General features: G+C 35.8%; 1 protein-coding gene across 7 annotated transcripts in view; it reads right to left on the bottom strand.

Moving 5' to 3' along the window:
- Positions 1 to 18,374: 18,374 nt before the first annotated feature.
- CNTLN (centlein) overlaps positions 18,375 to 22,064 on the bottom strand; it is a 376,749-nt gene continuing 373,059 nt past the window's right edge. For 6 of the 7 annotated variants that reach the window (XM_079113161.1, XM_079113157.1, XM_079113155.1 and 3 more), the window contains one exon: positions 18,376 to 19,802. In XM_079113161.1, the coding sequence (XP_078969287.1) occupies positions 19,704 to 19,802 (99 nt within the window). In that variant the 3' untranslated portion in view covers positions 18,376 to 19,703. Of the gene's footprint in view, positions 19,803 to 22,064 lie in introns of all 7 variants that reach the window. The other variant, XM_079113162.1, reaches the window with a different exon arrangement.

The raw sequence follows: 22,064 nt of genomic DNA, 5'->3' as shown, positions 1-22,064 counted from the left end.
CAAATCTGTTTTACTGAAGATAATAGTTGAACTCATTCTGTTTATTATGACAATTTTGTTATTGTCCTCATAGGGGCTATTTGGTCTAGGATTGCATAGTGTCTGAATTGGGCACTGCTAATATTGATCTCCCCTTAAAGAAAAGGTTTTGGAAACCTATGGGGCCACTATAAGCCTATAGGGGGAAATCTGCAATACCCCAGATACACGAACAACATGAAAAAACAAGGGAAGAAAATGATCCAAACAAATTTAGATTCTATATTAATAGAATCCAATGACAGTATGGTAGTAGAAATGTCAGAAAAGGACTTCAGATTATACATGATTAAGATGATTCGTGAAGCAAAGGATGAGATAAGAGAGCAAATGCAGGCAATGAATGATAATACCAATAAGCTGATAGAGCAACTGCAGGAAGCAAAAGATCATTTCAACAAAGAGATAGAGATTCTCACAAAAAACAAAAAACAAAAACAAAATCAAACAAACAAAAAAACCAAACGGAAATCCTTGAAATGAAGGAGACAATAAACCAAATAAAAAACTGAATGGAAAGCATCACCAACAGACTAGACCTCTTGGAAGACAGAACCTCAGACAATGAAGACAAAATATTTAATCTTGAATATAAAGTCGCCCAAACAGAGAAGATGGTAAGAAATCATGAACAGAATCTCCAAGAACTATGGGACATCGTGAAAAGACCAAATTTAAGAATTATTGGGATTGAGGAAGGCACAGAGATACAAACCAAAGGAATGAACAACCTATTCAATGAAATAATATCAGAAAATTTCCCAAACCTGAAGAATGAAATGGAAAATCAAATACAAGAGGCTTACAGAACACCAAATGCTCAAAATCACAACAGATCCACACCAAGGCACATTATATAATGAAAATGCCTAACATTCAAAATAAAGATAAGATTTTGAAGGCCGTGAGAGAAAAGCATCAGATTACATATAGGGGGAGACCAATATGGACAGCAGCTGACTTCTCAACCCAGACTCTAAAAGCTAGAAGGGCCTGGAAAAACATATTTCAAGTTCTGAAAGAACATGGTTGCCAAATAAGAATCCTATACCCAGCTAAACTAACCTTAAGATTTGAAAATGAAATCCTTCCATGATAAATGAAAGTTAAAAGAATTTACAAATAGAAAGCCTGCACTACAGAATGTTCTCAACAAAATATTCCTTGAAGAGGAAATGAAAAACAGCAATGGAGGTCAGCAAAGGGAGGAACTACCTTAGAGATAAACCACTCAAAGAAGAAACCAAGCCAACTTAAAAACCAAAAATAAGCCTAATGACTGGGAATACAAATCATATCTCAATAATAATCCTGAACGTTATTGGCCTAAACTCATCAATTAAAAGACATAGAAATGCAGAATGGATCAAAAAGAAAGACCCAACAATATGCTGCCTGCAAGAGACTCATGTCATAGAAAAAGACATCCACAGACTAATGGTGAAAGGATGGGAAAAAAAACCTACCACGCACATGGACTCAGTAAAAAAGCGGGGGTTTCCATCCTTATATCAGATAAAGTGGACTTCAAGCCAAAGTTAGTCAGAAGGGATAAAGAAGAACATTTCATACTGCTTAAGGGAACCATAAATCAGGGAGACATAACAATAGTAAATATTTATGCCCCAAACAATGGTGCATCCCTGTACATCAAAAAAATCCTTCTCAATTTCAAGAATCACATAGACCACAACACAATAATTCTGGGTGACTTTAATGCACCGCTGTCACCACTAGATAGGTCTTCCAAACAAAACCAACCAAAGAAACCATAGAACTCAATAACACAATCAATAATCTAGACTTAATAGACATATATAGACTATTCCATCCATCAACGAGCAGATTCACTTTCTTCTCAGCAGCACATGGAACCTTCTCGAAAATAGACCATATGTTATGCCACAAAGCAGCCCTTAGAAAATGCAAAAAAATAGAGATACTGCCTTGTGTTCTATCAGATCATAATGGACTGAGAGTAGAAATCAATGACAAAGTAAAAAAGAGAAATTACTCCAACACCTGGAGACTAAATAATATGCTATTGAATGAAATACGGATAACAGAAAACATCAGGGAGGAGATAAAAAATTCTTAGCGGTCAATGAGAATGATGATACAACATATCAAAATCTCTGGGACACTAAGAAAGCGGTATTAAGAGGAAAATTCATTGCCTGTAGTACATGCCAGAAAAGAATGAAGAGTCAACAACTAAATTACCTAACATTACAGCTCAAAGCCCTAGAAAAAGAAGAACAGAATAACAGCAAAAGTAGTAGAAGACAGGAAATAATTAAAATCAGAGCTGAAATCAATGAAATTAAAACAAAAGAAATAATTCAAAAAATGACAAAACAAAAAGTTGGTTTTTTGAGAAAGTAAACAAAATAAGACAAACCCTTAGCCATACCAACAAAGAGAAGGAGAGAGAAAACTCAAATTACTAAAATTCATGATGAAAAAGGAAATATCACGACAGACACCACTGAGATACAGAACATAATGAGAAGCTACTTTGAAAATCTGTATTCCAACAAAATAGAAATTACCAAAGACATTGACAAATTTCTAGAGACATATGCTCCTCCCAAATTGAACCAGGAGGACATACACAATTTAAACAGATCAATATCAAGCAATGAAATAGAAGAAGCCATTAAAAAACTGCCATCCAAGAAAAGTGCAGGACCAGACAGATTCTCAACCGAGTTCTATAAGACCTTCAAAGAAGAACTCATTCCAATACTTCTCAAAGTATTCCAGGAAATAGAAAAGGAGGGTACCCTACCAAACTCCTTCTATGAAGCTAATATCACCCTCATACCCAAACCAGGAAAAGACACATCAAGGAAAGAAAATTTTAGACCAATATCCTTGATGAATATAGATGCAAAGATCCTTAACAAAATATTGGCAAATCATATCCAAAAACATATTAAGAAAATCATGCACCACAATCAAGTGGGGTTCATGCCTGGAATGCAAGGATGGTTTAACAGCTGTAAATCAATAAACGTAATCCATCATATCAATAGACTTAAGGATAAGAATCATATGGTCATATCAATTGATGTAGAAAAAGTGTTCAACAAAATACAACAACCCTTCACACTCAAAACACTAGAAAAAATAGGGATAGTAGGAACATACCTGAACATTGTAAAGGCTATTTATGCTAAGCCCATGACCAACATCATTCTTAATGGAGAAAAACTGTAACCATTCCCTTTAAAAATGGGAAGAAGACAGGGATGTCCTCTTTCACCACTTCTATTCAACATTGTCCTTGAAACTCTAGCCAGAGCAATTAGACAGACTAAAGAAATTAAAGGGATACGAACAGGAAAAGAGGAACTTAAGCTGTCACTATTTGCTGATGACATGATATATTTAGAGGATCCAAAGAACTCCTCCAGAAACTTCTAGACCTCATCAATGAATTCAGCAAAATGACAGGCTATAAAATCAACACGCATAAATCTAAAGCACTTTTATACGCAAGTGGCGAAACATCTGAAAGGGAAATGAGGAAGACAACTCCATTTGCAATAGCCTCAAAAAAAAAAAAAAATAAAATAAAATACTTGGGAATCAATCTAACCAAAGAGGTAAAAGATCTCTACAATGAGAACTACAAAACATTGAAGAAAGAAATTGAGGAAGACCTTAGAATATGGAAAGATCTCCCATGTTCTTGGATAGGCAGAATTAATATTGTCAAAATGGCCATACTACCAAAAGTGCTATACAGATTCAATGCAATTCCAATTAAAATCCCAATGACGTACCTTACAAAAATAGAGCAAGCAATCATGAAATTCATCTTGAAAAAATAAGAAACCCCGAATTGCTGAAGTAATCCTTAGCAGGAAGAATGAAACAGGGGGTATCGCAATACCAGAACTTCAACTATACTACAAAGCAATAGTAACAAAAACGGCATGGTATTGGCACCAAAATAGATGGGTAGCTCAATGGTACAGAACAGAGGACATGGACACAAACCCAAATAAATACAATTTTCTCATACTAGACAAAGGTGCCAAAAATATGCAATGGAGAAAAGATAGCCTCTTCAGCAAATGGTGCTGAGAAAACTGGAAATCCATATGCAACAGAATGAAACTAAACCCCTATCTCTCACCCTGCACAAAAATCAACTCACAATGGATCAAGGACCTTGAAATCAGACCAGAGACCCTGCATCTTATAGAAGAAAAAGTAGGTCCAAATCTTCACCTTGTTGGCTTAGGATCAGACTTCCTTAACAGGACTCCCATAGCACAAGAAATAAAAGCAAGAATCAATAACTGGGATAGATTCAAACTAAATAGCTTTCTCTCAGCAAAGGAAACTATCAGCAATGCGAAGAGAGAACCTACAGAGTGGGAGAATATCTTTGCTACTCATACTTCAGATAGAGCACTAATTTCCAGAATCTATATAGTACTCAAAAAACTCTACACCAAGAATACAAATAACCCAATCAACAAATGGGCTAAGGATATGAACTGAGGCGTCATAGAAGATCTACAAAAAATCAACAGACATATGAAAAAATGTTCAACATCTTTAGTAATAATAGAAATGCAAATCAAAACTACACTAATATTTCATATCACCCCAATTAGAATGGCAATTATCAAGAACACAAGCAACAATAGGTGTTGATGAGGATGTGGGGAAAAAAGTACACTCATACATTGCTGTTGGGGTTGCAAATTAGTGCAGCCACTCTGGAAAGCAGTGTGGAGATTCCTGAGAAAACTTGGAATGGACCCACCATTTGACCCAGCTAACCCACTCCTCGGCCTATACCCGGAGGACTTAAGATCAGCATACTACAGAGATACAGCCACATCAATGTTCATAGCTGTTTAATTCACAATAGCCAGATTGTGGAACCAACCTAGATGTCCTTCAAATGATGAATGGATAAAGAAACTGTAGTGTGTATATATATATATATATATATATATATATATATATATAATGGAATATTACTCAGCTATAAAGAATAATAAAATTATGGCATTTGCAGGCAAATGGATGAAATTGGAGAATATCATGCTAAGTGATATAAGCCAATCTCAAAAAACCAAAGGACAAATGATCTCCCATATAAGTGGATGAGGACATATAAGCGGGTGGGGGGGGAGAATGGAGGAAGGAGGGACTGTATAGAGGGAAAAGAGGGCTGGGAGGGGTGGGGGGTGAGGAAAAATAACAATGAATCAAACATCATTACCCTCTGTAAAAGTATGATTACACAAATGGTATGCTGTTACTCCATGTACAAACAGAAACAACATGTATCCCATTTGTTTACAATAAAAATAAAAAAAAAAAAAACAATGAGGAGACAGCCTACAGAATATAAGAAAATCTTTGCCAGCTATTCATCCAACAGAGAATTAATATACGGAATATGTGGAAGTACTCAAGAAACAACACCAAAACCAAACAAAAACCAAACAAATAACCCATTCAGTAAATGGACAAACTAACCAAACAGACACTTCTCAAAAGACTTAGTACAAATGGTCAACAATTATATTAAAAAGAGTTCATCATTTCTAGCCATCATGGAAATGCAAATCAAAACTACATGGAGATTCCATCTAGCCCCACTCAGAATTGCATCAAGAATACAAATGACAACAAATCCTGGCAAGGATGCAAGGGAAAAGGAACTCTTATGCTCCGTTGGTGTGAATGTAAATTGGTACTATGGAAATCAGTATGAAGGCTCCTTAAAAAAAACTAAAAAAAAAAAAAAAAAAAAAAAATTACCATGTGATCCAGTCACACCACCCCTCAGAATTTATCCAAAAGAATTAAAGTCAGCATACGTTAGAGATACACACATACCCATGATTATTGTGGAACAGTCCACAATGACCATGATATGGACTCAGCCTAGGTGTTTGCCAACCAATGAATCAATAAAGAAATGCTGTATATATACACAATGGAGTATTTATTTAGAAACTATGAAGAATAAAATTGTGTTATTTGCAGGGAAATAAATGGAACTGGAGAACATCATGTTAAGGGAAATAAGCCAGACTCAGAAATATGAGTACCATGTTTTCTGTATCACATGGGATTTACAGAGGGGAAAAACAAAAGAGGACATTACAAATGTAGGAGGAAGACCTTTAAATACAGAGGAAGAGGATCAGGGACCGGGAAGGAGTCAGTAAGGGGAGGTTTTGGAGAGTGAAATTAATCATATTATGTTATTTGCACATGCAAGTATGACACAATGTAACCCACTATTCTGTATAACTAATGTGTTCCAAAAACAATTTTGAATTATTAAACAATTATACATGTGTTCATAGCAGCCTTTTTTGGAACAGCAAAAACTGAAAACAGATGAATAGTTTTAACAAACTGGTGTATCCATACCATTGAATACTACTCAACCATAAAAATAAACAAATTATTAATGCCTACACTTTGGATGAATTTATACGGAATTATGCTGAATGTAAAAAGTTGCTTCCAAAGGCTCCATACTGATGACTCCATGGATATAATGTTTTTGAAATAACAAAACTTAAGAGACAGAGGACAGTCTAACATTTGCCAGGATTTGTGGTTGGGGGTCAGGAGGACGTGAATGTGATTATAAAAGGGCAATGCAGGGATTGTTACAATGCTAGTACTGTCTGAATGCTATCCATTGTCTCCAGTGTGGTGGCGGACGCATGAAACTCCGTGTGATCAAATTCTGTAGAGATGATATACACAGACACAAATGAATACAATTAAATCTGAACGAGACTAGTGGCGTATTAATATCAAAATGGAAGATTTTGATATTATGCATATAATATTTTACAAAATGTTACTAGTTGGAGAAAGTGAGTAAAGTGTATACAGGTTCTCTTTGTATTATTTCTTACTACTTCTTTTGACTCTATAGTCATCTCATTAACCATTTAGATTAAAAATTTTAATTAGAAAATAAATTGCTCAATAATGGGCTTCCACTAACGTAACGTGTGCGCGCCCACGCGCGCACACGCGCCCCCCCCCCACACAAACACCAAAGGAGAGGTAGCTTACTAGATATCAAGAACTATATAAAGTCACAATAATTAAACAGAGTTCTATTAGAATAGAAAGTCAATTGTACATAATTAGAGAATCCATAAACAGACCCTTGTCTATTTGAGAAATCAGTATAGTACAAAGGCAATATTTCATTTCATACCATGGAGGGAAGCAAAGACTAAGTGATGGAAAATTTACCATTATCAATTTGCAAAATGATACTACACAGAAAATAAACTCAAGATGGATTAAAATCAATATGTAAAGAGCAAAGTTATAGAACCAATACTAAGTAGGAGGGTTTTTTAAAAATCATAATTTTTAAGATGGGGAAAAGGTTTAAGATAAAAGTCAAAAATAAAGGAAAATGGACAAAGTATTTGCCAGGAATTATTTGCATATAATTAATGTATAAACTATTTCTCAATAAAATAAATACAATGGGATCATGACATAAAACTCCACTGGCAGGCAGCTAACTTACTATTATACAAGAAGTATAAAACCATCAAATTGCCTAGGTAAACAAATGAACTGACCTCAGAGAGTCGTTGAGAGTCTATTGCAAACTAATATAACACTATAATTTAAGACTTGGTAGCTGTGACAATATCTAGCTCACAATGAATAGCTCTATTCTAATCACATTTTCCCCTGATGTCACATGATTAGGCACTCAATAGTCTGCTTAGAGCTGCTTTTTGCAAACAGCTTGTTTCTCTGGAAACCTAGAAATCTGCAGTGTGAACCTCACAGCAATTTAAAAAAATTTTGAATTTATTCTAATTAGTTACACATGACAGTAGAATGCATTTTGACACACTGTACATGAATGGAGGACAACTTCTTATTCCTCTGGCTGTACATGGTTTAGAGTCACACTGGTAGTCTATACATGTATATAGGGTAATAATGTCCATCTCATTCCACCATCCTTTTCATCCCCTCAACCCCCCTCCCCTCACACCCTTCTGCACATTGCAAAGTTCCTTCATTCTTCCTTTACCCACCCCCCCCCGCCCCACCTCCAATTATGGATCAGCATTCACTTATCAGAGAAAACATTTGGCCTTTGGCTTTTGGGGTTTGGCTTTTTTCGCTTAGCATAATATTGTTCAGCTCCATTCATTTATCTGCAAATGCCATAATTTCATTCTTCTTTTAAGGCTGAGTAATATTCCATTGTGCATATGTACCACATTTTCTTTATCCATTCATCTGTTGAAGGGCATCTAGGTTGGTTCCGTAGTTCAGCTATTGCGAATTGAGCTGCTATAAACATTGATGTGGTTATGCCACTGAAGTATGCTAATTTTAAGTCCTTTGGTATAAACTGAGGAGTTGGATAGCTGGGTCAAATGGTGGATCCATTCCAAGTTTTCTGAGGAATCTCCATACTGCTTTCCAGAGTGGTTGCACCAATTTGCAGTCCCACCAGCAATATATGAGTGTGCATTTTTTCCCCACATCCTCACCAACACTTACTATTGCTTGTATTCTTGATAATTGCCATTCTAACTGGGGTTAGATGAAATCTTAGTGTAGTTTTGATTTGCATTTCTATAATTGCTGGAGATATTGAATATTTTTTCATGCTTGTTGATTGATTGTATTTCTTCTGTTAAGTGTCTGTTCAGTTCCTTAGCCCATGTATTGATTGGGTTATTTGGTTTTTTGGTGTTAAGATTTTTGAGTTCTTCATATATCCTCGAGATTAGTGCTCTATCTGAGGTGGGTATGGTAAAGATTTTCTCCCATTCTGTAGGCTCTGTCTTCATGTTATTTTTTCCTTTGCTGAGAAGAAGCTTTTTGTTTGAATCCATCCCATTTATTGATTCTTAATTTTTCTTCTTGTACTTTAGGAATCTTGTTAAGGAAGTCAGATCCTAATCTAACATGATGAACATTTGGGCCTACTTTTTCTTCTAGTAGTCACAGAGTCTGTGTTCTAGTGCTTAAATCTTTGATTCACTTTGAGTTGATTTTTGTGCAGGGGGAGAGATAAAGGTTTAATTTTATTTTGCTACATATGGATTTCCAGTTTTCCCAGCACTGTTTGTTGAACAGGCTATCTTTTCTCCATGTATGTTTTTGGCGCCTTTGTCTAGTATGAGATAACCATATTTATGTGGATTTGTTTCTGTGTCTTCTATTTTGTACCATTGATCTACATGTCTATTTTTGTGCCAATACCATGCCATTTTTGTTACTATTGCTCTGTAATATAGTTTAAGGTCTGGTATTGTGATGCCTCCTGCTTCACTTTTCTTGCTAAGAATTGCATTGGCTATGCTAGGTCTCTTACTTTTCCCAAATGAATTTCATGATTGGTGTTTCTATTTCTATGAAGAATGTCATTGGGATTTTAATAGAAATTGCATTAAATCTGATAACACTTTTGGTAATATGTCCATTTGGACAATATTAATTCTGCCTATTGGAGAGCATGGGAGAACTTTCCATCTTCTTTTTTTTTAAAATATTTTAGTTGTAGGTGGACACAATACCTTTATTTTTATGTGGTGCTGAGGATTAAACCCAAGGCCTCTCACATGCTAGGCGAGTGCCTCACCACTGAGCCATAACCCCAGTCCAGTCCATCTTCTAAAATCTTCTTCAATTGTCTTCACATTTTTATAGTGTGCATACATCCAGCAGCATGTGATATGCTTGAGATCATTGGTGGAAGTGGAAAATTTGCTTAATACCAATTTGAATTCTTTGAAGAAAACTCTCTTGTACCAGGTTTTCTTAATTACCCAATAATTGAGTGAGAAATGCATTCCCAACTGAGATATAAGCTTTCTCCAAATCTGAAGAAGCTTATCTAGTTCTATGCTTTTATCTTTGTGGAAAGAAATGCAATAAATCAACCTAACTTTTGGAGGAATATTCTAAAAGTTCCAAGTCACCAGATTTCTAAAGCTTTCACTAGTAGGTTGGGGTGGGGGAAGCAGTCATTGAATTCACTACACCAGCAAATCTTCATATGTTTGATCTTCCTCTGGAGTGTGTGTGTTTTACATTCAGAGTTCTTACCACTTCCTATTCACCCAGTCTAATTAAATGCTACAAATACCCTCTGGGTAATATTCTGCAGAATCAAGATCCCTTCAGACTATATTATGACAAACTGAAGAAGAGTTACCATAACCCTGGGGCAAAACCATGAATGTATTTTTCTGTCTGTTCTAAGTGAATGTGTACTTTCATACTACTTTTGACCTTCTTTCTTCTTTAAATTCACCTGGGGAGCCTCTTTATATGATGGGCACCACTCTTGGTGAGGAGAGTTCCTTTTGTTCCTCTCCTATGGTGGTACCAAGTGGCAGCTGCAGTTTTGCAGTCCATAAATTCTGTCTTCCTTCTACCACAAATAAGCATTCATTCTAAGTAAAATCTATACTCACCTTGCAAAGATGGCTTCAAGGCAAATTCTCCAGTGGCCTGCCCTTCATCTAGATTGTCAACCCTGAACACTTTTCTGATAGGCAGCTGCTAAAATGTTCTCAAGGCAGCCTCCAGTCAATAACTAGCAAGGAACCAAAGCCCAGTTCAACAACCTGCCTATGAGGAACTGAGTCCTGGGGACCACTACAGGAGTGGGCTAGGAAGTGGAGCCTTCTGAGCCTCCCCATGAGATGACTGCAGCCCTGAGAGTGACCCCAGTAATCTGTGCCCACATTTAAACATTGCTGTTTTAAACGATTCAGTTTCAGGGTAGTTTGGTGTGCAATAATAAATACAATTACTTTTTAGAAATTCCTTGTAAAACCTATGGTGATTACCAGTTCTTCTTTCAGGTAATAGTTCTGCAGAATTGTCACGTGCCCATCCAATCTCAATCACCCTCTCCTCATTAGCCCAGCCTTTCTGAAATTCCAAAAAGAGGTTCAGTTTCTTTATTTTTTGGAGTTGTAGATGGACAGCATGCCTTCTTAAAATTTGTTTATTTCTATGTGGGGCTAAGGATTGAATCCAGTGCCTCACACATGCTAGGCAAGTGCTCTACCACTGAGCTACAACCCCAGCCACAAAACGGGTTTTAGAGATAGAAAAGTTAAAAAAAATTATGACTTAAATGTGGACAGGATGAGAAGAAAGGAGGCTGAATAGAATTTAAAAAGAAAAATATTACCATTGCTCACTCATTAGAAAGGTTAAAATTAAAATGCCAAGAGTACAGCCACCTTAGAAAATATTTTTGCAGTTTTTTACAAAGTTAAACACCTCTGCATGATTTATCAATTGCACTAATAGATATTGATTCTACAGAAATGAAAACATATGTTCATGAAAACCCTGTACATGAATGTTCATGGCAACTTTATACGTCATAGCCCAAACTTGGTGTATTAGGATTCTCTAGAGAAACAGAACTAATAGGATATACATATATAGAATAGGATATACATATATGTATATATAAACATATGTATATACACACTCACACATATATATTATATACACATACACATGCATATATATGAGAGAGAATTATTTTAAGGAATTGTGAAGACTGGGAAGTTCAAAATACATAGGGTAGGCTGGCAGGGTGGAAATCTGGGAAGAGTCAAAATTGCAATCCAAGTTCAAAGACTGTCTTCTGGCAGATTTCTCTCTTATTTGGTAAAGTTCAGTCTTTTTGTAGTATTAACTTATTGGAAGAGGCCCACCCACATTATAGAGGGCAATCTTATTTACTCAAAGTCCCATGATTTAGATGTTAATCTTTTCTGCAACTCCTCTCATAGAAACATCCAGAATGTTTTGACTATATTTTGGCACCATGACCCAGTTATGTTGACACATAAAATTAACCATTACAAGTCCACCATCCCTTATCCACTTAACAAACACCACCCAAACATATTCATAAAAAATAAGGAGGAAATACTCATGAGATTTATAGTCCTTGTTCCTGTAGCTGGTCATGTGGTCACAGTTGGTATTTATAGCTACCTTCTCCCACTACACATTCCACATTTGCATTGACCTCAGAAAGCACCATAGTTGTATACTTGCTGGGGTGAACTAACACTTCAATCCTGAAGGGTCTGGGCCATTACTAGGCCATTATTAGTTGTTATACAGTCTCAGCAGCCTCCTTTCTATCTAGATTGCCAAATCTAAACACTGGCTGTGGTAGTGCACTCCTGATGTGGCCCTCAAGGCAGCCTCCAGCCAATAACTAGCAAGGAATTGAAACCCTCAGTTCATTTGCTTTCAAAGGCCACAATCATACTAAGAAATGCCCTAAGATATCTCCTGTTCTTCAAACATGCTTTTTCTTACCTCCATTGTGAAACAGTGGTCCAATTTCCTTTGGTAGTTAGTATCAATCACCCCAGCCAACACCATAACTTCTTTCTTTGGTGATTTTGAGACACAAGTGTTAGAAGTGGCCAGTAAATGTTTTAACTTCCAGCTTAAGGGAATCACTACTGTTATCAAAGAGTTAAGGCTTCCAGGCCAGCAGAGTATAAAGTTGCAGGAAGAAGAAACAAGTTTTGTTAAAAAGTCACTAGGGATACTAATGGGAGATGTCACTCCCATTTCCATCCTTTGTTTCCTGGGCCTGTGAATCCTGGATATGGGAGCATAAAAATGGTTCTTTTAAAAATATTTTTTTAGTTGTAGACGGACACGATACCTTTATTTATTTATTTTTATGTGGTGCTGAGGATCAAACTCAGTGCCTCATCTGTGTTAGGTAAGTGCTGCACCACTGAGTCACAACCCCAGCCCAAGCATAATGGTTCTTACAAAAGACTTTGATTCCAAGCACATTGAACTTGTTAAGAACCTTGTCCCAGTTCTGCAATGTTTTCCTACCTAACTGGTACTATAGCTGAGTCTCCAAAAGCCAGTCGTACTATTCTATTAAACCAGTTGTTCTAGCACGGTGGGGAAAATGAACCCCATGATCACGGGCACATTGCCATACTTCATTTGCTGCAAAGTGAATTCTTTCATCATAAGCAATGATACATAGAGTGCCATGGTGGTAGAGCAGGCATTCTGTAAGACCACAGATGGTAGGTTTTGGCAGAAGCATTTTCAGAGAAAGCAAATATATATCTAAAATAAATGTCTATTCTAGTAAGAATGAAATGCTGCCCCTTCCATGATGGAAATATCCCAATGTAATCAATCTATCACCAGGTCACTGGCTGAACATCTGGGGAATGATCTCATATCAGGGGCTTAATGTTGGTCTTTGTGGTTAGAAGACTGGACCCTCGGCTGTGGCTCAAGCTAGAACAGTCTTGGTGAGTGGTAGTTCATATTGCTGAGCCCATGCACAGTCTCCAACCGGCCAGCATGGTCACTTTGTTCATGAGCCCACTGGATAGAGACAGACAGGTATCTACAAAATAAGTAATCTTATCTGCTTGACTATAAAATATTCCTCTGCTAACACCACTCTTTGATGAGTATTACATTGAACACAAGTATCTTTATGTTTGCCCATTTAGAGTGGTCTATTTATATACCTCTTCCCTAGATTTTCCACCTATGCCTCTTCCCATTTCTTGACCATTGAGTATTTGATTGTACTTGTCCTTTGATGGGTAAATGAATAAGCAATTTGTGGTACATCATGTAATGACATGTTACTCAAATGAGCTGTTGGTACACACAACTCAGATGAATCTCAAGGACACTGTGCTGACTGAAAAGAGCTAATCTCAAAAGGTTGTATACTTGCTAATTCCTTTTATGTTAATTCACAATGTGATAAAACTAGCAATGGAGAACAGATCAGTGGTCATGAGGGATTAGTGTTCAAGGGAGCGCATGAATTCTAAGGGATAATGTGAAGTGTATTCTTTATAATGAAAGGGTTTTATATCTGAATTGTGGTTATGATTAATCTATACATGTGACAAAATGTCATAAAATTGCTCTTAGAAAACAGCAAATGTAAAAACTTGTGAAATCCACATATGGTCTATTTTTGAGTTGAAACAGTGTTTCAAAGTCCATTTCCTGATTTGGATGACAATGTAATATAGTTATATTATCATTTGGGGAATCTGCATGAAGGGTACTCAAGAACTCTGCAAACAACTTTTGCAACTTCTTGTAAATGATAAACTGTGTCAAAATAAAGTTACATAAAAATAAAGAAAATCTGGGCTGTGATTGTGACTCAGTGGTAGAGTGCTTGCCTAATGTGTGAGGCACTGGGTTCTATTCTTGACACTGCATACAAATAAATAAAGGTTCGTCAAAAGCTAATAAAAATATTAAAAAAAATAAACCTGGGAAAGAAAAATTTCTTGACTATGCCTTTCTATTTTTGGCTTTTCCCATGTACAAATTAATGAGGAGAATGTTGGAAATGGTGCACTAAGGAAGAAGGGAATTATCTGCTAAAATAAAGGATGCTGATGGCTATTTTAAGACAGGGGACATACAATGGGATTAAATTCCAAAGAACTAGGTCAGTAACCAGAGGAACATCAAAATGACAGGATTTTTCTGTCCCCTCAGATTGAATCATGGCTTCAGATAAGACAGGATAGAAAAATGCAAATTTCATTTACATCTTTTTAAATTCTCTTTATTAAATCTCTTCCCAATAGAAAAATGCTTTAAGAAGGTTCAGGAATATTTGTTCAAGTTCTGAGTGGGGTAGGGGCACAGGGAAAGTCTCTAATACCCCTCTAGTAGTAAGTGAATGTGTAATGCCAGGGGCAGGAGTAAGAAGAGTGATGTATTCTCTATCACAAAATTGGAGTACAAGAGGCACCTCCCCCCTTTTTAAATTATTCTCAGAGATCATACCCTCCAAGAAAGGAAAACAATGTGGGAAAAAGTACTGGAAGGATCTGATGTCAAAACTGATTTTGTGGCCTGTGTGTGTTGCTGAAAAAAGAAGGAAATTGAGGGTTGGATGGAGGAAAGGAAATTTCTGTAGTGCCCCATGTTCTCCAGGGAATAGAAAAGATTTTAAAATCAAGTACTTGCTTTTGTATTTAAAAATTAAAAGGCAAGCCAAGAGGGTTTTAAAAAATCATCTATTTGAGAAAACTTCCATGTCATAGGCAAGAAAACAATCATTTTATTGTTAAATCAAACCACTCATGAATTTTGTGTTACTACCAAAGGCAGTTATGTACATAGGAATGCAGGAAGTAAAAACAGCGACCCTTTGCCCAGGCATCTCGGCCCTTCTGAACATAAATGTCTAGGCCAATGAAAGGCTCTCTCAAGAAGTTTCCTGGTGCTTATCCTTTCAGTTTGGTTTTACAGTTATTTGGGAGCACTGAGAATGGCTTTGTCATTGTGTTCATTCAATTTCTTAACAGTGATTCTCTTTGTGGATCTTCTAAATCCAAGGATCACTTGTGCTACAGACAGAATCCTGAATAATTTGAGGAGCAACCAGTATAGCTAAAGCTTTCAAAAGGAGAGTAAGGGCCAGCATTAAGGAGTGTAACGCACTCCTTACTCTGTCCTATCTTGTGAAGCACATATAATCATGAATTTTTTGTTTTGAGTGGCCATGACCTCTTCACATAGTTCATAATTTACCAGGATATGAACATTCCTCACAGATTATTTCACTGTTGTTGAATTAAGTTTTGAAAATTCTGTGTTAGATATGTGGTTTACAAGTATTTTTTTTAAACTACCTACGTAGCTGGTCTATTCCCAGAGTAAGTTTTCACTTTTGATGAAGTCAAACTCACCAACTTTTCTTTTATGCATCATGCTTCTGCTGTCATGTCTTACCAATTCTTCATCAAGCCTTAGTTCCTGACGATTTTCCTGTACCTTACATTCCCATTTTGCATTTAGATGTATGCTCATTTTGAGATTTGTTTCATATATGTGATATTCTATGAGAAGTATCAATTCACATTTTGTGTAATGTTCAAATTGGGATAAACAGATCTATTCCCTTAAGCATTTATCATTTCTGCATATGAAAACATTCAAAATAATTTCTTCTAGCTCTGTGAAATATATCTTATGGTTATATACAGCTGCCTGTTGTGCTAGAGCACACATAATTTCTTACTCCTACTGTAAATAATCTGAGTCTTAGTGTGAGATTAAGGGCAAGATTTTATTTCCTAACTTAGGGATGCTCAACTGCTTCTGTCTCTAATGGATTGCTTTAGAACTTTTGTCTACAAGTTTGGCAAATTCACATGCGTGTATTTTTGGTTTTCTGTTCTATTTGGTGGGTTTATGTGTCTATTCCTTTGCCAAAACCACACAATCTTGATTAGTATAGCTATATAATAAACGTTGAAATTTAAAACACTTTTAAAAGCTATTCTAGATCCGTTGCCTTTCTACATACATTTCAGTAGGCTCTTATCTCTTGAAGAATTGCTGGGTGTGACAGCAGAAGTATGATGCATAAAAGAAAAACAAATTTAACTTTGTCAAAATTAAAAATTGCTCTGGGAATGGGCAAGCTACAGACAGCAAACAAGCTCAAGATAGCAAACTAGAATCTTGCTGCAGTGTTGGCAGGAATTTTGTTAAATCTGTATGTCCACTTGGAGACAATTAGCATCTTATCATGTTGAATGGACCCACTCATTCTCTCAGTATATCTCATTTATTTGGATGTTTGTGCTTTGTAGTTTTTATATACAATACTTTTAATCATATTTACACTTAAGTATATTTTTGAAATTGTAAATTGTATTTTACATTTTTGTTTCTACATAGTTATCACTAATTTACTGGATATAGAAATATAATTGATTTTTATATGTTCATCTTGTAACTTGAGACCTTGCTGAACTCATTAATTCTAGTTTTGTTTGCCTTATATATAGTATGGCTTCTTGTTTTCCAGTATGTATGCCTTTTCTTTTTATTGCTTACACGTACTTGCTAGAAATTTCTTTATCACATTGAATAAGAAAGATGAGTTGACAGCCTTCCTTTAGATTTAATCTTAGAGGGAAGTGCTGTCTTCATCCTTAAGTGCCAGATTAGTTGTAGGCTTTTTGAAGATGTTATCATTAAATGGAAGAACCTTCTATTTCTAGTTTTTTGAATTGTTTTTTAATGAACTATGTTGAATTTTGTCAAAAGCTTTTTCTACATCAAGTATTATGATCACGTGATATTTCTTTAGCTTGGTGGCTTACATTGATAAATTTTTGAATACTGAATCAGACTTGATTGTATATCTTCTTATCTATATCCAATAGCTGAAAAAATTCAAAGCAGGAATGTAGCAAATTACATTCATTTTCTATTGTTGCGGTCACAAATTACAACAACCTTAATGGCCTAAAACAGAAAACAATTATTCTCTTACAGTTCCGGATGTTCAAAATCAATTTCACTTGGTTATAGTCAAGGTGTCAACAAGGCTGGTGGTTCCCTTCCAGAGGCTGTAGGGGAGAATCTGTGTTCTTGCCTTTACCAGTCTCCAGGGGCCACTTACCTCTATGACTTATGGTCCCTCTTCCTCCATCTATAAAGCCAGTAGCATAGCATCAGCACATTTCTCTGTTCCTGCTTCTGCGATAACATGGCTTTAACTCTGACAGATCCTCCCTCCCTTATATGAGAACTCTGTAGTCACATCAGCTCCATGTGGATAATTCAAGATAATCTTCCCACTCAAAATTCTTATTTATATTTGTGAAATCCCTTTTGCCACATAAAGAGCAAATTCACAGATTCCAGGGATTAAGAAGTGAACAACTTGAGGGGCCGATTTTTTAGCCTACCACATTTTCTTTTTGTTGTTTTCCTCTTTTGGTTTTGGAATTAGGGTAATACTGGGAAGTCTCATTCTTATCTTTGTAATAAAATTCTGCTACGAGGAAATATTACATTTAAATTTAAAATTTTTTTTACTCTTGCTTTCCTGTAAAATGGTAATATTGTGGGGAGCACTTAATCTGTTAGTAGCCATTTATACTGCATTCTACTGGCATTGGTACAGGGTCATTACATAACAAACACAATGCTCTGCCATCTGATTCAAAAACAAAAGTAAAATATACCTCACTAGATCTAAAAATGTGAATTTAATGGCCATTTTTCTATTCTCTTCTTGCTTTTACATAATGAGTATGAACAGATATTTTTAAAAATTGTAGTAAGGCAGTATATATGTCACTGACATTCTTTTGTGAGTTTGTCATTGTGATTTGTAGTGTGCTGAGCAGTAGTGCAAAATGATGAGAAAATCAAATATAGTTTCTGCTGCAACTACTCACTACTCAACTACTCTGGTGTGAAAGCAGTCATAAATTATGTGTAAATGAATGATCATCACTGTGTTCCAATAAAACTTTTATTGATGGACATTAAAAACTTGAATTTCATATCATTTTCACATGCTACAAAATATTCTTCTTCTGAATTTTTTTAACCATTTAATACTGTAAAAACCATTCTTAGTTGGGGACCATATAAAAAATAGGGGGCAGGCCAGATTTGGCTGTGGACTATAATTTGCCAACCCCTGCCTTAATCTCAAGGAACCTACTATCTAAAGAGGGGAAGAAGAAAACAAACAAGGAATAAGTGAAGGAGTAAATAAACCAGATAATTTTATGTTTTAAGGAAATTAAATAGTAAGAAATTCAGAGAATGTGTCTGTGAGGGAATGGGTGAGGTGAACTTGAGTGATGAGATGGAGTCAGTCCTAAGGAAAATTAACATAGAGGATTCTAGAGAGAGAAAAAGAGAGAGTGAGAGACCGACTGACTACCAAGGGCAACAACACCATGGACCAATGTGGGAGGTTAGTAAATTAGAGGAAACAAAGACTGTGTGGCAAACACAGCAAAGAGGTAAAATGAGGTAGGAATGCTCAGGAATTGAAATAAGGATATCATTAAGAATGTAATTCGAGTTGACCACAGGAGAAATTCTGTTAGGGTAGCCTAATTGTATGCACTGGGCTTGTGGTTGCTTGCCAATTTATTTGACCACATAGCGTATTGTGAAGTTGAGAGACAGAAAGTGGGAGAGGGGAGGAGAAGGGGCATGGAGAAGGAAGGGGAGAGGAGGAAATGATTTTAGTTTTGTTCTAGAAAAACACAGTATCTCCTATATATATCAGTATATCAATGAGAATATACAATTGAACCACACGATTTATTTCATTAAGTGCTCATCCTTAAGATATGCTTTATTTTATACTTGCTTATTATAGTACAAATATGCTGCTCACTGGATACCTTAAGGCAATTTATAGCAGTTTTATGTAAAAAGTCAAGTTTCTTTATAAAACTTTGTACATTAAATCCTTAGTTTACCCCTTTTTCTTTATAGACTCAGTCCAATTTCTGTATGCCCAGCTTCTAGTTTTTTCTAAAGCACTGGAAGGAAAATAATTTTTAAGTTTGCATTGATTTGTGGCAATATTTGTATTCAAAAATCAAATGCTACTACACTATTTCCTCTTAAATGGCTATGCCCTTAATTAGTTTCACTTGTTCAGCAATTAATTAGTTTCAGAGACTTCTTATTTTGGTATTGAACCTGACTATTGATAGTTGGAACAAATACTGTATCAGATTTATAATGCATGTTTTTCAATCACATCATATAAAAATTTTTACAATGAAAAAGTGTTCTCCATTGTAATATCATCAAATATCTTTTATAATTGTGAAATATCCTTCAACTAGTTTCTTGTTTTCATTTATTTTCTCCAGCACTGCTTCTAGTAAATATGAGGCAAAAGGAAGCTGTAAGAGAAACAACAAAAAAATGATTATCAAAACTCTATCTTTTCTTCATTCAAAAACATACATTATGTAGCATCAAACCATTAGAATTTAGCTATCTGTAACTTTGCATCCATAATGGTACCCCACTGGATCTCTTTTCAACAGATCTTGCTGGTTAGCATAGGTAATTTTGTCTTTTCTAATAAAAATGATAAAAGAGCAGAAGTAAAATGAAAAAAGATAAACGCCTTATTGAACAATTCATGGTTTACTGACCATGTTAATGATGTAATCTGCAATACAAGCAGCTAAGCCATTTATCTTCAATCAGCTGATCAATAGTAGGTTACAGTCATCTCTAGGGCACACAGGCCCACAGAAGTAGTACTGTATGTTCATCACTCATAAAAGAATGAGAGAGAACTATCAATATACTTGTCTGTGTGAGAGCTGAGCATCTCAAGAGTTGCAGGGTAAAACTTCAGAGAAAAAAAAATGGCAAAAGTATACCCATTGATTAAGTTGTTAAAGTTTGTTTGGTATATTAAAGTGTAATACACATGTTTCAAAAACTGCTGAGTTTATGAAATGTGAGTACATTTTAAAATTTCATAATTGATGCAACTTTTCTAGTAGTTTTATTGTTCCCTCTGCTTCACTGGTTTGCCAGTAGGACTCAGACTCCTATGATTCAGTTATGGGCTATAAGTAAAAGAAAGTCTGAAATGTTGCCCCAATTTCTTCCAGTCGACCTATAAACTTCCTTCTACACATAGTCCTAGAGATCTAGTGTCATATAAGAGTTCAGTCCTAATTAAGAAGTTCATTAAATGATTCATGAAGTTGTCTTTTTTCCCCTTCATTACTAGGGGTGCTCTACCATTGAGCTACACCCAAAGCCCTTTAATTTTTTATTTTGAGACAGGGTCTCACTAAGTTGCCTGGGCTGGCCTTGAACTTGAGATCTTCCTGCCTCAGCTTTCCCTGTAGCAAGGATTACAGGTGTGTACCGCCATAACCAGCTGGACTTGTCTTTTTGATTCACCAGAGAAAGACTTCTTTTGTTTCCCTGAATATATCAACGAAAATGATTATTTGCCAAGATCCCTTCCTTATAGGGAAAGAGCATCGGGTTGTTCATGCTAGGAAGACCACTGATGAAATCACTGGCCAGTGCCTGATCAAAGACAGCCTGATGTCATCTGTATGGGTTGCTATGCTAAGGTGATCATAATTAGTTAAATCAATAAAAATGGTTCTTTTCTGAATGTGAACTGATGAAAAGAAAGTATCAGGTATGGCAGTGACACTACAGGACAGACAGGTACAAACAGACCATGTAGGTGGAGAAGAACTAGAGACCAAAACTGGTCCACAGAACTGCCTGAGTCCTAAGTTGCTCTCTAGCTATGTTCCTCCTTGTCTTTATCATAATCAGCCTTCTTCTTATGGCAGTTTGAGTCTGTGGATCTCCTGAAACACAAGAGCTTCACACATTGTATTACTTGAAACTCACCATTGAAGAACGTACATCAAAACAGAATATTATTAGTTCAGTTCCTAGATACAGCTGAATATAAGGCATGCATGTTGACTTAAAAACAGTTTTTCTGGGGGAAATCCTACCATATTGAGCACACACATATTGCAGATGCATTCCAATTTCAGAAATATGAGGAAGTGGGAAAAGAGCAGTTTCTAATTAAGAAAAAAGAACATGTTTTATCCTCTTCTGGAAGATAATGATACTAATAAATCCTTACTTTGATAAATTGCCCTTCTAGGATGTGGGAAATAGTTACATTTGGTAAAGTTGCCAGTTTTACAAATAAAATAGTTCAATGAGGTTAAAGGTATGCACAATAAAAATGACAAGACTATTGAGTAACTTTCTTTTATTTAAACTATGCCACTCAGTATTCACATGCATTCCTATCTAAAAGGATGATAACATGGGAATAGACTTTCATCCCTTGCTGATAAAAACAAAAACAGAAATGAGTGTTTAAAAATTCATTTCCTAAAGTTTTTTTTTTTTTAAATTATTGTATCAAATAAGTTTGGGGAAAATTCCAAGACCTCTTAGGATCTTTTCTTTTTCCCCTTCGTGGTGCTTGGGATTGAACTCAGGGCCTCATGTATGCTAGGTAAGGACTAAGTTATATTTCCAGCACCACCTAAGACACTTTAAGACACTTACAGGCACAGTGTTTCTCCAAGAGGTCAATGTAATATCCTATTTTAAAATTCATTTGTCCACTCAGTCTCAGGCTCTATTTA

Source organism: Sciurus vulgaris, assembly GCF_902686455.1.
Source record: "Sciurus vulgaris genome assembly, chromosome: 15".
In the NCBI taxonomy this organism is placed as follows: domain Eukaryota; kingdom Metazoa; phylum Chordata; class Mammalia; order Rodentia; family Sciuridae; genus Sciurus; species Sciurus vulgaris.
This window is presented reverse-complemented; position numbering and strand designations above follow the sequence as displayed.